This window comes from Plasmodium knowlesi (genome assembly GCF_000006355.2).
Source record: "Plasmodium knowlesi strain H genome assembly, chromosome: 12".
NCBI lineage: Eukaryota > Apicomplexa > Aconoidasida > Haemosporida > Plasmodiidae > Plasmodium > Plasmodium knowlesi.
This window is the reverse complement of record NC_011913.2, coordinates 1,503,699-1,528,624: the sequence shown is the minus strand read 5'-3', so window position 1 is coordinate 1,528,624 and position 24,926 is coordinate 1,503,699. Positions and strand designations below refer to the sequence as shown.

At 40.9% G+C, this 24,926-nt stretch overlaps 5 protein-coding genes across 5 annotated transcripts; 1 reads left to right on the top strand and 4 right to left on the bottom strand.

Moving 5' to 3' along the window:
• Positions 1 to 1,118: 1,118 nt before the first annotated feature.
• Positions 1,119 to 5,306, bottom strand: PKNH_1234200 (ABC transporter B family member 2, putative; the record flags this gene model as incomplete). The annotated part of the gene is made up of 1 exon (XM_002260358.1): positions 1,119 to 5,306. The coding sequence occupies one exon, from the start codon at positions 5,304 to 5,306 to the stop codon at positions 1,119 to 1,121; it is 4,188 nt and encodes a 1,395-aa protein (XP_002260394.1).
• A 2,061-nt stretch (positions 5,307 to 7,367) lies between these two features.
• Positions 7,368 to 11,246, bottom strand: PKNH_1234100 (U3 small nucleolar RNA-associated protein 12, putative; the record flags this gene model as incomplete). The annotated part of the gene is made up of 2 exons (XM_002260357.1): positions 7,368 to 10,978; positions 11,144 to 11,246. 2 exons carry the CDS (start codon positions 11,244 to 11,246, stop codon positions 7,368 to 7,370), a joined length of 3,714 nt encoding a protein of 1,237 aa, XP_002260393.1.
• Positions 11,247 to 12,348: 1,102 nt separating this feature from the next.
• Positions 12,349 to 12,963, top strand: PKNH_1234000 (conserved Plasmodium protein, unknown function; the record flags this gene model as incomplete). The annotated part of the gene is made up of 1 exon (XM_002260356.1): positions 12,349 to 12,963. One exon carries the CDS (start codon positions 12,349 to 12,351, stop codon positions 12,961 to 12,963), a length of 615 nt encoding a protein of 204 aa, XP_002260392.1.
• A 310-nt stretch (positions 12,964 to 13,273) lies between these two features.
• Positions 13,274 to 19,077, bottom strand: PKNH_1233900 (condensin-2 complex subunit G2, putative; the record flags this gene model as incomplete). The annotated part of the gene is made up of 14 exons (XM_039114171.1): positions 13,274 to 13,805; positions 14,077 to 15,971; positions 16,140 to 16,218; positions 16,364 to 16,407; positions 16,586 to 16,648; positions 16,825 to 16,888; positions 17,045 to 17,175; positions 17,350 to 17,427; positions 17,621 to 17,690; positions 17,842 to 17,981; positions 18,118 to 18,272; positions 18,453 to 18,591; positions 18,722 to 18,862; positions 19,012 to 19,077. The coding sequence occupies 14 exons, from the start codon at positions 19,075 to 19,077 to the stop codon at positions 13,274 to 13,276; spliced, it is 3,597 nt and encodes a 1,198-aa protein (XP_038969820.1).
• A 1,215-nt stretch (positions 19,078 to 20,292) lies between these two features.
• PKNH_1233800 (conserved protein, unknown function) lies at positions 20,293 to 24,744 on the bottom strand (the record flags this gene model as incomplete). Its single annotated transcript, XM_002260354.1, has 1 exon — positions 20,293 to 24,744. One exon carries the CDS (start codon positions 24,742 to 24,744, stop codon positions 20,293 to 20,295), a length of 4,452 nt encoding a protein of 1,483 aa, XP_002260390.1.
• Positions 24,745 to 24,926: the final 182 nt, after the last annotated feature.

The following is a 24,926-nucleotide window of genomic DNA, read 5'->3' as shown; positions in this document are numbered from 1 at the left end:
ATAAGGATGTTATGATGAGGGGGAAGGGGTGGAGGAAGAACAAAGTATTCACCAAGCCTCCACCCATAATTAAAGGGGTAAACTGTTTTACAAAATAAAACTAGTTCGAAAGATATTTTGCCTGCTTATAGGTGAGGAAAGCTGGGCGGTGAAGCATGCGGAGTGTAGGGGCATATATACAAAGAGGGGAGGGGTATAGGGACAATCTTATAAACCCAACTGTACGCACACCTATACACGGAAACATGTGCAGGCGTATACAACGGTATAATAAATTAATTTCACAGAATTTAAAAAAAAAGGAAAACGAGGAAAAAATTACGCGCATGTATTTATGTCGCAGAACTAGTCATTACTGCGCTGTCCATACTTGCCAGACGGCACGGAGTGGATTATTTATCCATGTGCCGGCACGTACATATATAAAAATATACATATATAAAAATATACATATATAAAAATATACATATATAAAAATATACATATATGTGTTCCTGTGTGTGTATGTGGTGGCGAGAGTTCGGCCATGAAGTGGTGACACTTAAAGGTCGTCCACAGTGGGCGTTCCCCGTATATATAGTGGTATATGTACATGTGCGTGCTGGGGGAGTAATTAAAACTGCTGTTGATGTTAAAATGAATTCTCAAACGAGTTATATGCGTGTTATATCATGTCTACGCATATGGATACATATACACGCGTATGTTTAAAAGAAAAAATAAAATAAAATAAATACTATGTGTTGTGATGTTACATGCTATGTAGATGAGGGTAATGTACAAAAATACATATGGGAGGTAACACATGATTCTTACGTGTTGTCTCCTCTTTAAAAAAAAAAAAAAAAAAAAAAAAAAAGAACATTGGAAACTTTTTCCCTTTAATTCTGGTCATTCAATTGTCGATTAAAATTCACACTTTGCATACTTCTGTGCTCCACACCTGTGTGATAATTCTGGCCCCGAATTGAAATGTAAACAGGGGGTGGCCAAATATGCTCTATATCATCATCGTCATCCTCCTATTTTTCCCCTTGGGATGGGGTGCTTGTGAAAGGGAGCCTCCTACAGGTTCATGTTGCTCTCCCCCATCCATTCTACCTATCACGGGGTTCACTTCAATAATCATCGTTGTCAACTCCGTTATCGCAACTATAGTCATAGTCCACCGCGGTGGTATTGTAATCGTAACTGACGGGGGGGTCGTTAGTAGTAATCGCGGCGTTGTTAGTCGTCGACTCGTCCACAGCTGTCGAGTCAATTACGTCCATGTTCACCTGTTCATTCGCAACTGCCCTGTCGTACGTGCTTCCTTCATTGTGCATGTTGGCTGGACCATTTACGTCCACTTGGTACTCGACGTGGAAGCCATTGTTGTAGTCTTGGTTGTCCAGATCGTTCGTGCTGATGTTGTTATCATTGCTTCCACTGCCACTGAAGGTGTTCGAGTCATTGTTAATATTGTTTTCCTCTCCACGTACGTCAAGGTCGTTGTTCGTGCTGCTACTATTGTAGCAGTTAAGGCTGGGGTCGTTATCCACTTGACTGTTGCCGCTATGCAATCTGCTATATGCACTGTTGTCGGGCGCACCATTATGATCGCCCCTGTCAACCGTAATATGCTCGCTGGTTACTGATTCCATGGCCATGTGTTCCCCACCATCTACTGCACCGTTCCCCCCGCTGACGGTGCCCACGCTAACCTGTTCTGCGTTCACCTCGCCGACACTGACGCTGGCCACATCGATATGCCCGTTACTGCTTCGCATGCTGTCCAATTCGTTCCTCAAGTGCTCGGTGTCGTTCACCTTGATGCTGGAGGCGGTATCACTTTGCCTACCGCTGTGCGCGCTCCCACGGTCACTTCTCCTTCCACTCTGCACGCTTCCACCCCGGACGCTTCCATTTGGAACACTTCCCCCTCGAACGCTCCCACCTTGCACACTTCCACTCTTCATGCTGTCGTCGCCACAGCTGCTATGCACAGTGTCATTGCTGGCTTCACTACCCCTGAAAATGCTGGCCATATTGTCCTTCTTGGTCTCGTATATGGAGCTATAGTTTTCATTGACGCTCGCGTGTACGTTGTTAACGTTTTCATTGATTGGGCTGAAGATGCTTCTGTCGTTGGTCGAGTCCCTTATATTGGCGATACCACTCATGTTGTTCATGCTGGCGACTCTGTTGACATCGCTACCTCCTGCACTGGCCACACTCCTGGCCGTATTGCTGAAGCTGCATCTGCTGCTGGCTTTACTACCTTTCGTCTTGCTGGTACGGTCGGTACGGCTAGCACGACTGGCCAAGATGGCACCCCTCGCAGCTTCCTTTATGATACTCTTCATGTCAAGATGTTCATTCCCCTTCTTGCGGCTACGGTAGTTGTCCTCCTGTTCCCCACTACCAGAGAAGGCACTTCTTGCACTGCTAGCTCTGCCAGCACGACCGGACCCGCGCTCAGTGTTGCCTGCTGCCCTCTGCCCGGTGAACGCAGGATCGCTCCTATTATCGTCATTTGAAAAATTATCATCCGTAAAAAGGTCATTCGATCTAGATTGCATATTCCACATCTCCGTGTATTCCCCATTCAATTTGAGCAAATGCTGATGGGTTCCTCTTTCCACAATCCTTCCTTTATTTAACAACACTATTAACTCTGCTGACGAAATGGTACTAAGTCTATGTGCAATTATAATTAGGGTTCTGTTTTTTCTTAAATCCTCCACTGCCTTTTGGAACAAGTATTCCGTTTTTGAGTCCAATGAGCTAGTTGCCTCATCAAAAATAACAATTTTCGGATCTTTCAGTAGACACCTGGCAATGGCGATCCTTTGTCTCTCTCCTCCGGATAGTTTCACCCCTTTGTCTCCAACAAGAGTATCCCATTTTTTTGGCAGAGACATAATAAAATCGTACAACTGAGCGGATTTTACAGCCTCCACTAATTGCTCTTCTGTTGCGTCTAGCTTACCATAAAGTACGTTGTAACGAATTGTTTCGTTAAAAAGGATGGTGTCTTGAGGAACTATTCCGATGATATTTCTAACTGAATTCCTTGTATACTCTGTCACATTCCTTCCTCCAATTTTTATTTCTCCTTCTGCATCGTAGAATCGGTACAGGAGTTTCGAAATGGTTGTTTTTCCAGAGCCAGTGTGGCCAACAATAGCGCAGGTAGTGCCCGGTTGTATATATATGTTAACATCCTTGAGGGCCATATGCATTGGTTGTGATGGGTAGTGAAAATTGACATCTACAAATTGAATGCTGACCCCAAATTTCTTCTCATGTGATGTGAGGGTGAATGCTTCCAGGTCAGAATCCTCTGCCATATCTACTTTTTCTCTCAGAATATCCGTCAAATCACTTATATCGGTAAAGGATTTTACTATATTTGCATAGAGCGTTCCTAGTATGCTTAACGGTGCAAACACATTAGACGTGTACACTATCACACTGATGAAAGTGCCACTGTCCGCTCCGTCATTTACAATCATACGAATAGCACAAAACAGTGTGAAAAATAAAGTACCATTTAATATGAACTGCTGTATACTATTAAGTACACCCAAACTGTTCAAGATTTTTAAATTATATCTATTATAATTAGACAATGCACTACAAAACCTTTTAATTTCGTAATTCTCATTGCTGAAATATTTTACATTTTCGTAATTACTTAAAGAATCATGAGCAATGTCATGGTAGACGTTATCCATCTTATTCGCTTTGTTCCTTATCTTCTTTCTCCACTGCGTTATTTTTATGGTGGCATATATGTATAGAGTAAGACCCATATACAGTACACTTCCTAGAAGGCTATTTTTATATTTAATAACAAAAATAATACAAGTAACAATTCCTTCAATAGTGGCTGGTATAATATACATCAACAATGAGTTCATCAAGCCGTTGGCACTTTCAGTTCCTCGGTCCACAATGCGCATGATCCCACCTGCATTCTTCGTTGAAAACCACTCATAGGATAAGTTGTGAAATTTCTGGAAAATGGATTCCTGTAATTCAATAAAAGCTGACTGCTGTACTTGTGAATATAAAATCCCACATATCTCTTTTAAAAATTTTGAAATGAAGAAAAAACTAACGTACATAATGAGGTAGAACAGGGATTTCTTCATGTCCTTGTTCAACACTTCGTTCGAAGCCAATCCTAGGTATATTGGACACACTACACTAAACACTTTCGAAAGGACAATGAGCAAAAATATCATAACAACATATGTGCGGAGAATTAGGCTGTTCCCCTTTTGGTCTACTCTCCTGCTGGGCCACAAGTAGGGTAGAAGAATGTTGCTAAATTCTTTGTACGTCAGCTTGTCCTCCAAGAAGCTTATGTTCGAATTGGTGTTAGAGGTGGGTGGCAACGTGGATCCAGAGGAAGTGCCATTCTTCCCATCACTACCTCCACCGTTAACACTAACACTTCCTCCTTCTATCTTCTTATAGGGGAGGTAGTTCTTTTTCTTCAGAAGGGCCTCCTTTACGTTCTTTTCACCGAATGTGTTGCCCATCTGCGCAACTTTCTTCTTGCACCAGCTCTTCTGCTTCTTTGTGCTTTTGAACACATCGTCTGAATCGCTCAGTTTACTGTACGGCTGGTTCCAATAGGGCATACTTTTACAGTCAGTCGGAGTAGAATCATTATTCATCGAACTTGCGTCCGTCTCCTGCAAATTACTTCCTCCCTTTGCACCAAAAATTTGGTACTTTTTACATTTCAACTCTTTCACAAGTATTTTCTCCAACTCATCCTTCGCAAGGATATTTCTCTTTTTCACGGTGCACAGCTGAATATGCGCAAAATAAAAATAAATGGAGGAACACAAGCTGTACAACATAATAACTCCCCTGACGATGCCCACAAAAACGGACTTGTACTGATCTGTTGGTTCTACCCCATTGATCAGGTTATATTCTAAATTTATTATCTTCAGGGTATTTACGATGATCAATATTCCTGTGAAGTGTCTCGAAAAGAAATCCACCTTCTCCAAGGTCTTCAAAACACTTATTCTTGCATAAAACAAAACCAATCCTATGGTATAAAATATTCTGAACACATTTAGGCAGAATAAATCCACCAATGATTTGGAAAAACTGTAAAACATATCCTTCTCGTTTTGGTAACTTTGCTTGACATCAAATTGGTAGCACCCCAAGAACAGCAAGACCAGGATCAAAAGGTCGACTACATGATATATGCTGATTTTCTTTTGCACCTTTCTTCTCTTGATTTCGTTTTGTATCCCCAGATACCGTAAGTATTCGTAATTCGAAACGTCCATCTTCGCTCCGCCGCTCGTTCACACAGGGCGACTACTCACACCAAAGCGATTACTAATAAAAACGTGGGTGCTCACATGGAGAGCTTAATCGTGCTGAGGTTCTTATCGCCTTTGCGATGCGCCGATGCGGCACTATATGCTAGCGCTGCTCAAGAATCCAAGGCACTCCCGTCTTGTGTTATGACCGTTAGAGGAAGAGGAGCATGGCGTTCTATGAATTATGAAAAGCAAACGCGATGTGCGGGAGGAATGACCAGTGGTTGGTGTATGGAACCGACAAACGATTATCCATGTACCAAGCGTCAAGCCAAATAAATGTAGATTAGGTGGCAACAAAATTGAACACGGAAAGTATCAGCAAAGCAGATAACCAACTGGAGAGTGAACAAACGGGAGAAAGAATCACGTGGGGCGACGGGGACGGAATTTTACTGAGAAAAAATTTTCACTCATAGAGTAAAGCACATCTCCGAATTGAAGTTATCACATAATGCATATTTTCAATCCCGCGAAAAATTGAAAAAAGTTAAAATACTCGCCTTTAATTTAACAATGTGGAGAAGAGGATATGCATACACTCAAGTACACTATTAAGCATAATAACATACGAATAGTAACGTACGTATAATATATGTTCCTTTTTCTTCTTTTCCTATTAATATATGTGACACAGTTTTCTTCACTTTGTGACACAATTTTTCAATTTCGATAACACAAATGTTTATTCATCATTTCGTAAAAAAATGAAATGTATTTTTAATGGACTTTAAAAAAAAAAAAAAAAAAAAAAAAAAACGTTTCTCAATTTTTTCCTTTTTTTTTTTTTTTTTTTTTTTTTTTTGCATTAGTTAAAAACACGTGTTTTTTTTTTTTTTTTTCTTCTTTATACTTTTTTTTTCATCCCTTCGATAAAATAGGGCAGAGGAAAAAAAGGCGTAGCCGAAGGGGGGCCCGGTACACGCGGCACATATGGATGGACATATAACTTTTTAGTGTCATGTAGCACTCCGCTTGGACGTATTATGTACGTACTGATTTCAGATTGTTGAGTTAGATGAGGCGATTAATTTTAGGAAGGTTGGTCTCCGGCCGGAAAGGTTCACTTATTGTGATGTTGACATTGCGGGGTTCGCGATTCCAAGTTTGCACTGTCAAGTGTTTTCACTTTGCCCACTTGGTCATGTTTAGTGTTTCTTTCCAGCCCACACTCTCGTGATCTTTTTTTTTTTTTTTTTTTTTTTTTCTTTTTTTACTTCCATTCCCTACACTTCGACATGCATTGTAGGGTATACCTCACCAAGCTATAAATACCGTCAGGAGAATATCCTACCGTTATACATGTACGCAAATTTGTTATCATCTTGCATGCGACATCCATGGGGGTGGGTGGGAATGCACTGCTCTATGTGCCGTGTACCCTCCTATTTTTATGAAATAGCGTGTCATGATGAACACACCGGGTGAAGTCAACAGGAATATGTTTTCGTTCCTCCGTGCATGTGTATATAATAATCGTACGCTTCATTACACGAGAGCCTCCCCCATGTAGTTGCACCTACCAACAACATCGAAGGTGCAAGTATAGCCATTCGTGGATATCGGGCAAGTGCCTTCAGCCGTTGCGAAACTTTCGGTACGTAGCAGTTCCGTAGCAAAATTGTGGCTTCTGTGCGGTTGCCCCAGAGAACAGGGAAAAGAAAATGTGCTCCCTTAATGGTTAAAGAATTGGCGAGCGAATTTGCTCCACCGGAGGTGCAAATTCTCAAAGTGGCACTTTGATCTCAAAAATGTGTGTAGCCAAATTATATGCCACATGGGCTATTAAACAAAAATAAAATTTCTCGGGCAGCCTATATCTGGCTAAATGTAACAAATTCAAATAAGTCAAAATAAAGAGCAAAAAAGAGGGGGGGGGGGAAAAAAAAAAAAAAAAAAAATGATATGTATATACGGAGGGTGACCATACTTTTCCACACACTGCGTGGGGACCCCCACCCCCATGTGTACTTGTGGTCATTCCCGCGTCGGCACTTCACCGATGGTCATTTACAACTTCATCAGCTACAATGCTCCATCAACATTTACCTCCTCGTCGTCCATACCATGGAGCATAAAGTTGAGGGTGCTTTGGTTGAAGGCACACTGATCGAGGGATCTCCTCAGGTGCGGAATAATGAGTTGATGCAGCTCGTACAGAAGGAACCTAAATTTCACGTCAAACAAAAACTGGTTCCGATATATATTCACAATGGACAGGACGATGTTGATAGAATACTCGACGTGGAAACTCAGATCTCCACAAATTTTAAATTTCCCATAATCATTTTGAATGCGCTGGAAAAAATAGAATGCCATCAAATACGTCTTGATATAATTTAGTAACTTATATGCATAAGAAAAGGGCAAAGAAATTAGCACTTCATGCAAAATGTTTTTTTTTATATGACACATAACTTCAATGATGAACTCAAATGGATTTTTATTTAGCAGTTCTGGTCTTGGCTTCACCTTATTTGGAGGCTGAACAAAATCAGGAAGTTCATTTTTCCTTTTTGCTTCTTCATACTCGGTTAAATTTTTAAAATAAATATCCAGTAAGGTTAATTCCTCGTCAATTATATCCAAGTATTCTATTAACTTTTCAGACGATTTTATGGTGTCAATCGTTTTAATAGTGGCCTTGCTTAGAAGAGCATTCTTTTCTACAGAGGATGGGTAAGATATATCATTTCTGACAGCCTCCTTCTCTATTTGTAAATTCAATTCTTTATCTCTTTCTTCTTCTAAGAAAATCATGTCATCTTCTTTTTTCATCCAGCATCTGATACTTCGATGCGTTCCTGACGTAAGGAAATAATTGTCCTCTATATTTATAGCTAGCGAAGTGAGAACTCCAAAATTCCCATCCATGGTACAGATACACTGGAATTTTATTGCGTCCCACATTTTTATCAACCCATCTCTAGATACACTTATCAAATTATTGCTTTTGTTAAAGAAAACCACCTTTGTCAGTACATCACAATTTGTATGCATCCTCTTCGTGATACTTCCGTATTCTATATTCCACAGGAAGAGAAACTTGTCTGCTGAACTGGACGCCAGCACTGTGTTGTCTTTTGATATGTCCATGCACGTGATGGGAAGGCTATGTCCATACAATGTTAAGTGCAGCTTTAGGGTGTCACTGTAGAGCACCTCTATCAAGTTGTTCAGGTAACCCACGCAGATGAACTTCCCGTTGGGTGAATAAATTGCGCAACTCACTTTGTCGGTTAAGTTGTAGCAGTCCACTTCGTTGAAGGTCAGGTGGGTCGTTTTCTCCGTCTTCTCTTCCTCCTCCGAGTGCAATTCCGCAGGTTGGCCTTCCCCCGTGGTGCTTATTCTCCGCCGTTTTTTCGCGCTATTGGGTGGGTTGCCCCTTGGGGCATCCTCGCTCTCCTCTCCTTCGTCGCTCGATTCACCGTTCGATTCAGCGCCCCCCTCTCGCCAGCACAGTTGAAACACCTTCAAGTAGCTCTCCTCCCCGACGGACAGAAAACGGTTATGTTTCAGATTCTTGCACATGCTGATGATCCCATTCGCGTGCGCCTTGTACGAGTGCCTCATCTCAATGTTGCTCAACTCGTACAGGTAGATGTACCCAGTGTCGTCGCTAATGAGGACATACTCATCGTCTTCGCAAAACAACGCGTTTGTACACCCCTCCAAGTTTATGGTGATGGTATTCTGGAAGGTCCGCATGCTCCACACCTTCACGTACTTCTTGCAGATGGACACCAACAGCTCGTTCTTGTCGGAGAGGCTCAAAAACTGTACCGTACTGTTGTGCCCCTTGTTTATTTCGCACGTCTCCTTGAAGCACTTGGAGTAATCATAAATTTTTTTCTCCACAATTTTGGCAGGCGCGCCGAGGTCTCCGCGTGCTTCATCTTTGGGAGCGTGATCCCTCTTGGATTCATCATCATCGCTTTGGTCATCGTCTTTTCCATCGTCTTCCTCCTCCTCCTTATCATCATCATCGTCATCTTCATCGTCCTCATCATCATCTTCTTCCTCTTCGTTATCATCTTTCTCATCATCGTTATCGTCGTCCTTATCATCCTCCTCCCCAACATCCTCCTCACCATCGCCCTTGCCATCATTGCGTATTTCCTCGTCACCCCCCCTGACGACGAATTCATCCCTTTTAGTCAAAACGTCGAAGAGGTTCACTTGGAACACGCTCAAACGATTCGTCACGTACGCTGCGAGTAGGTAGATATAGGTGTCCCTCTTCCTTCTGCGGTACACGTCCAGGTATTGTAGCCTGAACTTGCAGTTGTAATGAAACAAAAACTTTACCTCATCATTGGCTGTGTGGAAGTGATACTTACCATGTACAGCAATTTCTTCCTCCAGACTTTTCACTTCCTCCATCAAGTTAGTAAAATCTATGTTTTGTGTTCCTTTAAACTTCTCTACCCTTTGGGCTTCTTTCAAAATGGCTTTTTTTTTCTTCTTTAATTTTTCCAAGATTCTTTTTTTTTTATTTTTTTCTGATTTTTTCTGGTTCTTCATAGAGTTTATTTTGTACAACTCGATTTTTTTAGAGTTCGTACAACAGAGGAGGATTCCATTGTTGTCCCCATCTGCGCAGTAACTACTTCGGTTGCACAATTTTATCGATTTGTTCAGCGATTTCTTTATAACACTTAAAATGTGTTTATCGGTTTGATTGAGGCCCGAATTGGGTTTCTTCCCATAGGGCAAATTCTCTGTTGAGTCTTCATTCCGGTTTGGTTTTTTCCCCTTTGCATTCCCATCATTGGTGGTGCCATCATCTGAAGCATCTTCTCCGTCTTCGGCTTGTTTTTTTTCCGAATGGTTCCAAATATTTTCATCCTCATCTTCCTCATCGTCATCATAAAGCAAACGTTCCTCCTGCACATCGAGGCTATCGTAGTGGTCCTCACTTTGAACAAGAAAAATCATCTTCATATTTTGTATTCGACTGTTGTTGGCTCGTTTAATGGAGGTTAGGAAGGTCAAGTACACCTTCGAGGAGCTACTAAACTTGTCGTGCCCACCAACGTTGATGTCAACTTTGTACACCTTCACGGCAGAATTGCAAGCGACGATTAACCTAGTATTTGTTTCGTTAATCAGAATGGACGTAATTTCTTCTTCACAGTCGACCACAGTCTGGACACATAACTGAATGTTTAAATCCCAAACTTTGATGAGGCAATCCTTCGATGCACTGATAAGCAAATTATTATTCACAAAATTATCTACATAATTATTTTTCCTTCTCAGAAACTCTATATCGTTAACGATATTGGTGTGCCCCTCCAATTTAAATAATCCTTGATCGTTTACCACATCCCACAGTATAATATTCGTGTCCTTCCCACATGAGCATAGATAATTACCATCCTCATTAAATTTCAATTTATTTATACCTGATGTATGTCCTGAGAAAGTCGAAGTGACTTTGTTCGATTCTAAATCAAATACTTTAATACATCCATTAACATACCCCACGGCGATCATATTTTTATCCTTGGGGTTTACACATATGTGCGTCACATGGTAGGAGAAAAAATAATACGGAGGTGTGAAGGGTACTGTGAGTTTCTTCTTTATTTCCTTCTCTTGTATATTCCATAGGCTTACACATTCATCATGCCCTGTGGGTTGGGAGTTAGAAAAAAAAAAAAAAAAAAAAAAAATGAACAGCCATTTGGAAGACTTCGGTACGTTTATATGTTGTCGGCATGCAAGGGGTGGTTGGTGGTACGGTTATGTGACATATATGGGACGACCATCCGGACCTACCCATTGATCCCACTTACCTGACAAAATGCTACTACTGTTCAGGAAAACGCAGTTGGAAGTTTTCGAATTGACAATGCCGAAGCAGTCCTCGAACTCGTATCTATCGTATGACTTCACCATCCTTCAATTAGAAAAATTCATGGGGGGTCAAGTGCTTGCTTAAGGGCAACCAATCGCAATGGTAGGGGTCAACTGGGGTTGCAAACAAATTGCCTCTCCCACAACTGCCTATGTTTTGCCTTGGACTTTGCTCTTTACGAGAATTTGTGGACCTCCATCGAGCATACAGAACAAACGTGGCAGCAAAAAAAATAGTAATAAGGATGACAGTAAAGATTTTAGTAAAACCGCATTAAAAGCTCTTCATCAAAATGGAGATACGAAAAGGCACTTGTTCCAGGAGTGACAAAATGTACCTTTTACCATTTAGCCTGAACCATTTAGGTAAATTTTTACCGTTTGTGAAAACGTAATTTCATCTTGATTCCTCGTACGGTTCTGTAGTGGGCAGATGTGACAGTTGTTTTTTTTTGACAATCAAATCTTCAGTCGATACTACAGCGCCGTTGTAAATTTAGGAAGGCGCCATTTGCGGGAAGGTAAATTTGTTCATTTGTTTTTGCCACTCCGCAACTTTGTATCTTTTTGTTTGTTCATATGGTAAAATTTTATCTGCTTTCTCTTTCCTTCCTTTTTATTTTATTATTATTTTATTTATTTATTTATTTATTTTTTTTTTTTTCTTTTCCTGCCACAACTGCGCATATTTTTCTTGGCCACTTAAATCGGTATCGGTTCCATTACTACTCTGCAAATCTTCCCCAAATTTTAATTTCCCAAAAGGGACGTCCAAAATTTAGAAAAGGCAATACAAGAGAGTCGATTTTGAGGAAAAAAAAAAAAAAAAAAAAAAAAAAAAGGCGGAAAATGTACCATTATGAGAATATGATACATTTGAGGTGATTTTTCCCAAGGATAAAGGAAAATACCTCGGGTGAGCGTTGCTTGGAAGGATAAGGAAGCCAACATAAAAAAAAAGTAAAGGAGAATTGCGCTAGTTGAATGCCCCCCAATTGGTTCGTCGTGTACCTCTCATGAATGTAAAGACCAACTGACATGGCACGACAGAATAAATGAAATTTTTGCGATCTGGCGTGCGAACTTACATGCGAGACACTGCACACAGAAGAAATGATCCTTCCCACAGTTTAAATGCGCCGAAATGGAGTATAAGGAGGCGAAAAACACAGATAGCAGTGGTAACATCTGTAACCGCACCAATGACAGCAATTGTGAGGGGAAAGGTAAAAGGAGTAAAGCTGGGGGCAGTTTCTCAAAAGGGAATAAACGCTCAGGGTTCCATGAAGTCACGAGTGAAAATCTGCGTGGAGACAATTCAGACTCCTCAAAAGAGAGCGCACATGATGAGCTCAGGGATGGTATAAGCAACGACCTAGTTGATCACTTGATAGAAGGAATGCCAATTGAAAATGCTGATGATGCGGATATAGGGGATGGGAATAGTTGGGGAGGTGAGAAGAACTACGACCCGGAGAAAAGCTTCCATCCCGAGGACAGTCACCCGGAAGGAGTTAACTGGAGCGACGACTTGAGCATCCTGTGCAGAAGCTTCGACAGCGGAAGCGGTGAGCAGTCAGATGATCCCCCGGAAGACAATGTCGCAGAATTTATAATAAAAAAAAAAATTTATGAAAGAAACATTGCCATGATTGAGAAACAAATACAGACGAATAAGCTGAACAAGCTCACGCGCGCACGGGAGGCTCTACTAGGGATGATCGTGCTAATAAAAAATAGGAAACTGAGCTTGAGGTGAACACCTTCTCGTGATGTGCCATTTATATTTTATGGATAGGATAAACAAGTTGGTGCGCCTTCCCTGCGCAAAAAATCGTGCCAAACAGTATATTTTGCAAAAATTGTTTCCCAAAATGTGTACTACAGATGTGTGTATTAGTATGCCACTTCAAGAGGAAAAAAAAAAAAAAAAAAAACATGCGGATAAATTTTCAAATCGAATTGGCCTCATAGTACCACGTGCAAACATGTACGCACATACGTACAACGGGATAATTTCCCCCCCCCCCCCCCAAAAAAAAACACGCGCATGTAGACACCTGTTTATTTTAAGAGGATCCCTTCTTTGCCTTCTCCTTGGGCATTGAAATGTTGTCCAGGATGCCTTGAATGTAATTCACGTGACTCTCTCGCATGTAACTCACCATGCTGTTATTTTTTTTGTAATTTTTTATAAAGTTAAAAAAGGTTTCTCTCTCTTTAATTAAAGCTGCATATTTGTTCATGACCCGTTCGATATCCTCCTTATGCACAACTTCGTACGTAAATAGGAAAAATGGATACAGGACGGATAACTTTATTTCTGTTTTTTTCTCGAAGTAATCGCAGTTTAATATGAACAGGAGGAATTCGCTTACTCTGCTCCACACTCCGAGATAAATCTGACACAGGGCGCGCCCCCCTTCGCGCTCGTCCGTGTGATCTTCTGTGCCACCCTTTTCGTGCCCATTTAGCCCCCCCTGGACGAGTTCGTAGCATTTGTAAAACATAAACACGTTTTTAACCAAGTCGCTGAAGTCGAGGTCTTCTATCGGCGTCATCTTCATGGCGACCGTGAATTCGACCATGTCGAGGAAGTGCCTGCAGCGAGGGTAAAAAACAAACAAAAAAGTGAGTAAAATGAATAAAATGAATAAAATGTGAAAAAAAAAAAGCAGTGAAGAAAAGGAGGAAAGTATAATATCACCGCTTGGTGCGATTCCCCCATCAGGTCTATGCACACAAGTTTGTGCAGATATTCATGTCTATTGGAAAACGATATAATGTGGGGTCGGCTACTTCGCCCCATCCACTCTATCCCCATAATAGGAGTTGGCAGAACGAAGGAATGCTCAAAAATGGAAATAATTACATGAGAAAGTGGAGGATCGTCCTGGTGTAGGTTGCCCATTGAGCAACCCTGTCATTTACATGCGCAGCCCTTTCCCCTAACGTAGTCACCCCTGCTAAACTCCCACTCGTAACAATTTCAATCTCGTTTTTAAATTTAACTGAACTGATCAGATGTATGCTCCGCAACGTGTTGTCAATTAAGGTATGCCAGTCGTGCGGAAAGTTGCTCCTCTTAGACGTATAACAAAAGAAGAAAAACGAAATGTACAAATGAAAGTACCCTTTTATTTTAGTACTATCATAAAGTAAGAATTGTACAAAGTTAAACTCCCCTTTATCATCATAGTGAGGAGATATAAAATGACGGGATAGCTCGAAATCACTCTGCGTTAGTTTGTCAAATATAAACAGAAGATAAGAATTGAATTTGAAAACGAAATTATGTATAATGCTTTCGAATGACTTAAATAACATGTGATGATATTTTTTCTTTTTAACAATAAGTGATAAAAGAATGAGAGCATTGATTTCCTTCTCTTCATTTATGTAAAATTTTTCTTTTTCCTTTTCATCCACGCACATGTCTTTTTTGTCGTAACGCAAGGAGGGCACTTTTATATCACTTCCCACATCCGAATCGGGTACATCCCCTCCATCAGCGAAATAATTCAGTTTATCCTTTTCCACAAATGGGAGCGTACTGTGTGCGTGAAGAAAGAGACTCCCCCCCTTGGCAGATGCCCATTCTGAATCCACACATGTGTGTAAAAACACAAACTCAATACATGCATTCAAAATGTTCATGTGTGCCGAAACAACCGAATCGAGTAAGCTCCATTTGTAAAATAAGGGGACGATAAATTTCCTACACACACGTTCATTCTTAGCTCTGTGAAGACAGAGTAACTCCTTCTGACAGTACTTGTATATTCCCAAATAAGTGTCTTCATTAAGGTTCACATATTTAAGTATCTTGAAATAGAATTGCTGCATTAAGGTATCTATGCTTACCAGGAAGTACTCCTCCTTAAATTTGTTTCTGAGAAAATATTCAATATTTTCCGATCCACATAACTCAATTTCTTGCTCGTTCTTTGGCTTGAGTAGGTAGGCCACGCAGAGTAAAAGGGAGGCGTACTTCACGTACTTCCCGTTGATGATGGGGTCCTCCAGAAAATTACTCATGGTATTTGAAGAAAATTGAGGTTTGCCCGTATTTATTCCATCTGGGTACCCTTCTCCACTTGCGCCATTTGTAGCGCCCCCCACCCTGAGTAACACGGAGTTCCCCTCCTCACGTAGCTTCACGTTGGTAATTTCGAACAACACGGAAGCCAACTTGTACCGCTGAACTAACTCCATGTTCGTAGAGAACTTACTAATACAAATCATGAGGGCGGGATAATCATTTAATAGATTCACACATTTTTTTGCCTGCTCCTTTATGGAACAATTCCACATAGAATATGTGATTAAATTGGAAGACAATTTTAAGAACTCACAGATCTCTTTATTTTTTACTTTCTCATGGTGTTCATATTTTGCATAAGACAACTTCTTTATGCAAGACTGTACGTTGTATGTGAATAGATCCTTGGTGACACGCTTGATTAATTCAGTGAAGTCAATTTGATTGGAAAGGTTTTCATTTAATTGTTTATTCAATTCGAGAACAAGGGCGATGCAATTTTTGCGTACGCGTAGAGATTTATCATTTATGAGGTGCTTTATTCTGTAGAATATTTTTGCGAACAGCTTGTGTATCTTCTTATTTTTTGCCATTTCGTGGAACCCAAGAAGTACTTCCACCTTTACGTTGTCTTGTTGTTTCTCTTTTAAGAGTTTGGTAAGCAGCACTTCCACCAGGGCCGACCTTTTCTGTTCGCTGATTATTTCCCACAGTTCATTTAGAACCTGGGTCGATATTTGCACAGGGGGGGGGGTTAACGGTGCGATGTTGAAAAGCGGCACCGATACAAAGGCGGTAACACATTTGAGGACCTATTTTGGACCTATTTCAGCACCTATTTCAGCACCTATTTCAGCACCTATTTGCCGCACTTTTTTTTGTACTCTACTTACATGACATATACACTTGGCCACGGCCTGCAGGACACAGGCGTTTACGTCTTCAGCCAAATCCAAGAGGGCCTGGTAGGCTCTAAGGAACATAAATACAATGGGTATAGGTGGTGAAAATGTGCATACACTGAATTCCTAAGAGGAGCGTGGAGGGTGCATTAATTTTGGCTGTACTCTTCATGTGATGTGTCACCCATTTTGACTGTCCACCAAGATTAGCTTACTTCTCCATGGAGGCTAGATAATTCACGTTCTTTATGCAGGGATCCTAATTTAGCACCATTTGGAGGTGTAACAAAAAAAAAAAAAAAAAAAAAAAAAAAAAAGGAAAAGGAAAAATACAGTAAAGAGGTTGACGAAATGGAAGGAATATTCTCACTAGATTGACGCTAAAGTGGAGCATTCTTCCGATTTTTCCACCAAAACCAAATCAATTTCTGAATTACCACGACAGGGAAAATCATCTGAAATATGCACGTCGCATTGAAGCGAAGTTTCCAGTTGGGCGACTATAATAGTTTTGCAGAAAGGGAATATTATCCAGAAGGGGAAGTTGTTTTTTCTTTTATCTGTCATAGGTGTGTTTCCACTTTTGCATACACATAGCGTAAAGCCTCTTATGATCCTCCTCTTTTGAGTGGTATCCAAAATGGTCCTTTAAGTACCTACCCATAGGGATACTTACCATAAGGCTCCTCCAAATAACGGGTTCATAAATTTTGAAGATCAAATTGTTGATGCTCTTGTCCCTTGGCGAAATGAAACGGGATCAATGAGGCATGGCATAACGTGGGGAAGGGAATGAGGATAAGAGGAAGGAATGTCTACATAGTATACCCGTCACATGAAAAATGTAATCGCTCTAAATACCAATGACAAAAATGGTTGCATATTCTTTTCTTTACCCCTTATTATTGTGGAATATACTTAGAACGTTTCTGAATCGTGCCGCGACTTTAATAGGACATTTTAAGGCCAAATTCACGAGGTGCTCAATTTGTACTTCCAGTGTCTCCTTCATCACTCCTTCGCAGTTCTGTTAGGCGAGTTGGATGATTAAAGTGGTAAATTCCAAGTTTCTCCACGTGTGCTTATAGGTGTATAGTGCTACCTACACAAGTATGCTTCCAGTATTGTTGCCTGTGTACGCATCTTCCTCTGCGTGAGTACACAGTGATGACGGTGGTCACCCCCTTTTGCTATTTTATACCTTCCACGTCGAATGGATAATTTGTGAATAGTGACTTATGCTTTCATGTGAGAGGAGCACCGTGTTGTGCAGGAATTTCTATCAAGAATCAGTGGGGGAGGGAAATAGACCGACATGTATGTGGTATGGCGATCGAGCTGGTAATTCCACCTGTGGTGAGACTACCCCTAGATGTATTCCTTAGCAATATAAAGAAACAACGTTATTCGATTAGCGCCAGACCATAAAGGAATATTCCCCCATTTTTTTTTTTTTTTTTTTTTTTTTTTACGTTAAAAAGGTGAGACGCTATACTTTCATGTTGTGACCAAACGTGTGCCAAGAAAAATTTTCCATCGGGGCTAAGCAAGGGGTTAAAGGAGGGGTGGAAGGAATTTTAGTTTCCATTCGGTTCGTTTACACTACGTGGAGGATAACATAGTCACGTATTTTTTCCCACCATATTTGTTAATCATCATCACCACCACCAGGGTGTCCATTTCACTCCCTTACTGTGCATAAAACTTAGGAAGATTCAGTGAGTAGGAACAAAGCAGATAAAAGGAGTTGGTGGATTTTTCTGGAATTCCCCATTTTATATATTTACACAAATCTTTGTTCTTTTTGAGTCTACTGATGTCTACGCCTTTGCCCTGCGAGTTGGATGTGAAGGAGTAGACGTTCCAATCGGAAGGGGGGAGACAAGGATATACATGTGAGTGGACAGAGCCCAGGAGGGTGTCAACTCTTCAGACAGAATCTCTACCACTCCTGTGTTTTTGTGATTACCTCCGAGGAGCACGTTTTCCACAACAAAAATATCAATAGGTTCACTTTCACGTTTGCTGAAAATTCACTTTCTTCTAAATTTAGTTCGCATATCTGCAATAGGCATTTGCCAAAGGACATGCGCACTTCTCTGTCGCTTAGCATGAATTGGACCTCTGTGGGTGAAAGAGTTGGAGTAATAAACCTGTCTGAATTTACGATGTAACTAGAGGGAGTAATTAGGGGGAATAACTGCTCTGTGAGAATCATCTGCCTATACCAATCGTCATTCCACAAAAGGGGATTCTACACGTGGGGCAATCATGTGCAGGTCTAGCCTCCACCTCCATACTAACCAATGAGCTTGTAAAAAAGAGCGTAAAAATTATCATCCATTTTGATGTACTTTTTCCTCTTGTCACTATTTGCCAAATGTTGCAAATATATACATATGAAATTTATGCACATCAGGAAATATTGCCTGTCATCCTCTTCCTTCAAAGTGATAAAGGGTGAGTGTGTGTATGTGTGTTGCAAGTGGGTCTTTGTAACCCTCATGAGGGTGTTCAATACAGATTTTTCACAATATACTCCTGAACCCCATTGTGAACTATTGCAATAGTACCCTAAAGAGCAAAGTGGAATTTTCTCCGTCGTAAAGTAGTTTGTCTGGGGAAGTGCGCTCCTCCAATGCTTTGTGCAAGATGAGCCATATCTCCTCATATTCTTTTGCTTTGCATGAATTCAGGGTGGTTAAGAGATCCGGCTTGCGAAGAGGAGAGGTTGCAGGGAAGTAAAAAAAAAAGGCGCGGGCACCAGCATATATGTGTTGGATTCTCTATATTGTGACAAAGGTAAAAAAAAAAGGATTAATCTACACACACCTGTGGCCACCTTGCCAAGCAATCAACTTACCTTCTTTTTGCACAACTGCTTCAAGTGCGCCAATTCGGTGAGGCCGCTCACAATTTCCTTATACATCTTCGTACGCAGTGTGATGGATGGCCGTACTACTTAGGGGGTTCAGATGTGCGTAGTTACTCAAATGTACAAGTACTTAATCCGTAGGTACACAACTACATAACTAAATGTATAGATCGTTCCCCTCCCCCCCTTTAGTTAGCTCGACTGCATCACTTCCTTTCCCCGCGGTCACATGAACTGAAGGGGGACAACCGATTGCGTAAATGCCCGCGAAATTTATGTCAGAAGTGTTTTCTACCAAAGATTCAGTGTCCACCTAGGTGTTGCACTTATCGCGTCATAGGTGCATCTACATGTGGATATGCTAAGGGTGTTCCAGCATTAACGCAATGCCCTCTCCCTACCGATTTTTTTTTTTTTTTTCTCCCAAATTTCAACTACCACACAATAGCGGTGTATTGGCGTTCGCTAATTATGCGATGTTTTTGAATGTGCAAAAAAAAAAAAAAAAAAAAAAAAAGACGGCAAAAGAAATACCAAGGAAATGGCAATAAAACAATACAATAAAAAAAACAACAAAATGCTGCGAAGAAATACAAGGTGAAAAAAAAAAACGCGTTTGTTTACATAACAAGCACGCAGACACAAAATCAGCGCGTGGCAAACGTGTAGTACAGAGAGGGGCGCGGATAAGTAAATTTTGAAGCGAGAACACGGCAAGCTGAATTGAGGAGGGGGTAAATAAACACATACACATATGCACACACACGAATGCTCGCGCGCACACCAAATAGAACGGTCTTAAAGTTATAAGTTACAGCAAACAGGCGCGCAATCCGCGGGGGGGTTCGCAAGACGGACAGACGCCCAAATCCCCAAGTGCGGAAATACATACATGCATCTACCTATGCACATACGTATATACGTACACCCTTGAGAAAACAAAAAAAAAGGGAGGAAATTACAAAAAAGGCTAGCTACACACATAAGCACTCATGCGTGGAGGCTCCCGCGTGAGGAGATGCCTAACCGTTTAGGGCTGATTACTCAGCGCCTTGCGGGGAAAAAAAAAGAATAGCTGTCTTGGGGCGAAGCACTCTCCCCCACCCTTTACTGGGTAGGCGGGTAAGAAGGTTGCGGAAATACAGCGCGCCATTTCCCAGGACCATTGAATATTCACACGGAATAAAAAAGAAAAAAAAATGAAAAAAAAAAAGAAAAAAAAAGCGTCACTTACCCATCCAATGAAGTCAAAAAAGAAAAAAAGAAAAATCACTTGTTTTCGTCAGACGATTCGATGTTAATACATTTATACACTGCACACTTATCATTTGAATGCAAAACCTTCCCCTTGATTTTTTCGTTGACCTTGTTAATCTTTAGTATATTGGTTTGTCCGTTTTGGTTTCCACATGGATAATCATTTTTCATTTTCCTTTTCTTATACAGCTGCATTTTTTCGTTAAGCATGTTATTTGAAATTAGGTTTTTCTGCTCATCTGTTATAATGAGCAAGTTTTCTTCGGTGCCCCTCTTTTTCTGCGCACTGTAAATGTTTGCGCTGCTACTACTCTTCATGTGGTTGACGCTTTGTACCTTCTTGTGGTTCATGGGGACGGCGTTGCTGAAAATGTTGCGAATGGTTTGCAACTTGTTGTTATTGGGTAAGGTGCTGTTGGGGTGGCTCTGTAGACGGCCCTGATCGTTGCTCAACATGCTGGGTATGCTCGCTACGTTTGCCTTCGTCATGCTCTCCTTCGCCATGTTCGACATGCTCACCATGTTGGCCATGTTTGGAAGGTGGGACTTGTGCTGGGCAACATAGCTGCCGTTGTAGAGATCTCTGCGCTGGTCTTGATCTACGTTGTAGTTGACTGCCAATTTTCCCAAGGAACTACTATTCGCGCTGCACTTGTTCTTCGTTATGTTCTCTATCAACATGCTCATGTTTCGGCACTCCCCCTTATTCTTGTTTCTCTCACTAGCCATTTTTGTCATCACCTGGTGGTGCCCACTAAGGGAATCTTCCTCTTGACTTTCCTCATTATCGGAACAAATAATAATATGCGTGCTGGTGGATATCTTCTTTTCATTTTTGTTGTTTTTCTTCTTGTCCCAACTTTTCCTTGACAAATCGTTCGATAATATTTTGTTCTGTTTTTTTTTCGTCAAAGAATTCGTCTCCTTCGTAAGATTCTGTTTAACTAATTCACTTACTCTCTTTTTGGTTGGCATTTTATTATTACCCCCATCCGTTGTTACACCTGAGTTGGCAACACCCATGGGGATGGTGCTCATGTTTAGCTTGCTTACCATGTCCATGCCACTATTCATACTTGAATGGTCATTTTTTCCAGAGCCCTGCTTCTTATTCGATGCATTTTGTAAACGCTCCTTTGAATGACCCTGAAGCATGTCATTGCTGACCATACTTCCACTACTGCCACCACCACCTTTTTTGTAATTGCCCCTATCATCCAATTCGCCTTTCCCTCCGAATTTGCCCTTATGGTCGTCTTTACAATGCTCCTGTTCATTACCTACGCCTTTCTCCTTTCCATTGTTGCGACTTCTATAATAGGCATTATTCAACTTGTGCATTTCGTTCGTATCAAAAAGGAACACTTTTTTATTTCTCCCTTTATCATATGATATGTCTACTTTGTATTTATCCTGATAAAAATCTACCAGGGCTTCTACATAATCTGGAGCTATGATGATGTTCGTTTTGTACCTGAAGTTAAAAAGATTCGTCAATATTTCTGACACGGTCATGTAGGGAAACTTCACAAAATGCTTATTGTGTTTTTCGACGAGAGCTTCAAATCCTGCTGATACCATATCTTTTAAAAAGCACTTTTGCTTTATAAACATTTTTACGTAATTTAAAATGTCGTACGAAATGTCTGCAAATTTTTTAAAAAAAATTTCCAACGGATTGTACTCTTCCTTCTGTTCACCATTCGGGTTTGTACCTTTGCTAGCCTTGGCACCATTCGGTTCTAGCTCTGTACAGCTCTCCACGTTGTGGATGGGGACTTTACTTTCTTCTCCATGCTCCTCTGTCAATGGGAGGATAGCTCCAGAGACCGTGTTGGCGGCTATTTTGGTGGACATTACTGCTACCTCCCCTGCCGTCGTCCTTTTCTCGTCTTCCTCGTGGCCATTCCTCCCCCCGGGGCATTCCTTTCTCGACAAGCCATTGTTTTGCACACAACTGTAATCGCTGCCCCCCACTTTCTCTCCCTCTATATGTTCGATGGTGCTATTATTCGAAAAGTGCACAGACACACTGTCGCAGTTTCCTTCTGCGTGTTCATTCTTTATGTTGACTAAATTTACCTTGACACCTCCTTCCACTGCACCTTCCCCCCTATCTTCCGCTAGATCCTTCTTCACAGAGCTGTCCTTAGCAAAGTCCGCAGTAAAAAGACATTCCACGTTCCCCTCGTGGTAAGGTACACTTTTGCGACTATCCTCCTTTTTAAAGTAAGCATCGCTACACGCCTTATCCTCTGCTTGATTAAGTTCTTCTCCTTTACCCTGCATCTCCAATAAGATGCTCCTTTTTTCCTTCTCCTCATCTCCTGCGTCTATCAATTTTCCACTTTCTGGTGGTACCTTGCAGGTAGGCTCGCCATGACCAATGCCATTCTTGCTAAAATCGGTGGTCGCTTTGCTCGCGCCTCGACTCGGGGAGGAGCCCACTTTCGGTCCGATTGCACCACGATTGGGACTGACCCCCTCGGCTGCTTTTGCAATGTCGATAGAGGCACCAGCAATGGTAGTAGCACCTGCACCATCTGCGCCCTCGCGAGCTTGCTTCTCCTTATACTCCTGGAAGGATCTCCACGAAGATATGTCCTTCAGGATACCATTCAAATGCGCCTTATTATTTTTCTCAAAGATCTGTGAGTTCTTTATCTTGCTAACGAACTCCTTCTCGCAATTAATGAAAACCATAATGTTGTAGTTGAAAATGTGTTCGAACCAGATTCTACAAATATCTATATCGTTAAGAGTGTTGGACGTTTTATTCATGATGGTTGTGAGCCACCGCAGCTGTTTTATATCGATCTCGACATAATCATCCAATGTCTTATTAAAATGGTTTAGCATGTTCTTTTGTTTATCTCTAACTTGAACAAATATGCTATAAATATTCCCCTTTATGATATCCTGTATATCTTCTATGTTAACCTCCAGGGGGAGTGCATCTAACTCCTTTTCTAATTTTTCGAAGGAGCTGATAAACTCTGGGGGAATGTGTCTTTGGAATTTTTTCCAAGCAAAAGGGTTGAATATGATATCCTCTTCAGACCCTTCTGATTCTTCTGCGCCTTCGTCATTCTCATCTTCAGACGAGGATGCTTCGACGTCTTCTTCACTTGAATATATAATAAAATCGTTTACATTGTGTTCATAATTTATTATGTCCATATGGGACTCGCTTAACTCTATCACACTCTCATCAGATGAGTTGGAGCAAGAGGAACTGTACGAAGCGTGCCCCTTGTACTCATCACCGCGTTTGCAGAAATCGACATCGTTGGTGTTATCATGTACCTTCATTACCTCACTTGTGCACCCTTTGGTATTTTTCTCTTCGTTTTCTTCATCACTATAATATACGTACTTACACTTGGAGCTATAAAACGAGATGAAGGAGTTCGGGTTTATGTCCACATAATCGTCTGACATGTCCGCACTCCACACACTGTACTCATCTTCTATCTGTCTTGTAAGAATTATTTCATTTTTCGTTTTGTTTAATTCTTTGTACATTTCTTCGTCATCCAAAAACGGATCGTTAATGTCGTAAAACATATCTCCCCCTCCAACTTTGAAATACGTTGTTGGATCGCCCACTAAATGCTGAAGGTTTATCCTATCCGAGAGCGAATTTATGCACTTTAACAAGGGGTCTAACGATTCTTGCTTCTTTTTTTGGAGGTTAAAATTTTTAAAATCTTCACCAGGTATAACGGATGTACCTACCCCGTTTCCTATGGTGCTAGAATTTTTTGGCGTATTTTTCCCTTTCGCCATTGCTGATTTGTCATTGGAAATGGGCATGTTGCCCATGTTCTCCATATTTTCACATGAAAAATGATGAGGACTGTGTATATGTCCCATCATATCAACATTTTCGTTAATTATTACGTTACTATTACTGTTATAGTTTTGGTAATACACAAAGCTGCATTCATTTTTATATTTATTTAAACATTCCGAGTAAAAGTCAACCACCACGCACCTTTTTTTTACATCGTCCAGGTTGACAAATATGTTGGTGCCATGTTTATATCGCTGAAGTATGAGGTCTTTCTCATCCACGTTTTCTTCCTCTACTTCTTCCCCTTCATCTATAAAATCCGCTTCATCATTCAACAGATTTTCATCTTCCCCCTCCCAGTTGCTTTTATTTTCCATCAAACCGCTTTTCCTTTCTTCCTTCTCCATGTCCGCATTCGTCTTCACGACATGATCACGGAAATTATTATGGTTCATGTCCATTTCATTTTTGCTTACGCTTACGCCAAAAATGTCTGCGTTATTTTCATTTTTATGTTCTACACTGTGGAAACTTCCGCTTTCGACTTCTTTTTTTTCTTCATTCACATTGAACGCTTCTACTTTGTTGGTCTTGCCTTTTCTTTCATTTTTGTAAAAGGCCTCTGTTTCATGTTCGCCATTTCTGTTACCTTTTTCGATAGTAGCCATTGATTTTCATTATACTAAAAATTGTATGAATGGGTCAGGCAAAAAAAAATAAAATAAAAAAATAATAAAGTGAAAAAAAAAAGAAAAAAAAAAAAAAAAAAAAAAAAGCTAGCTCATTGGGCTTGCGTATCCTCTTCACAGAAGCGACGGTTTTGCAAAGCTGGCTGGGGGGTTATTGCAAC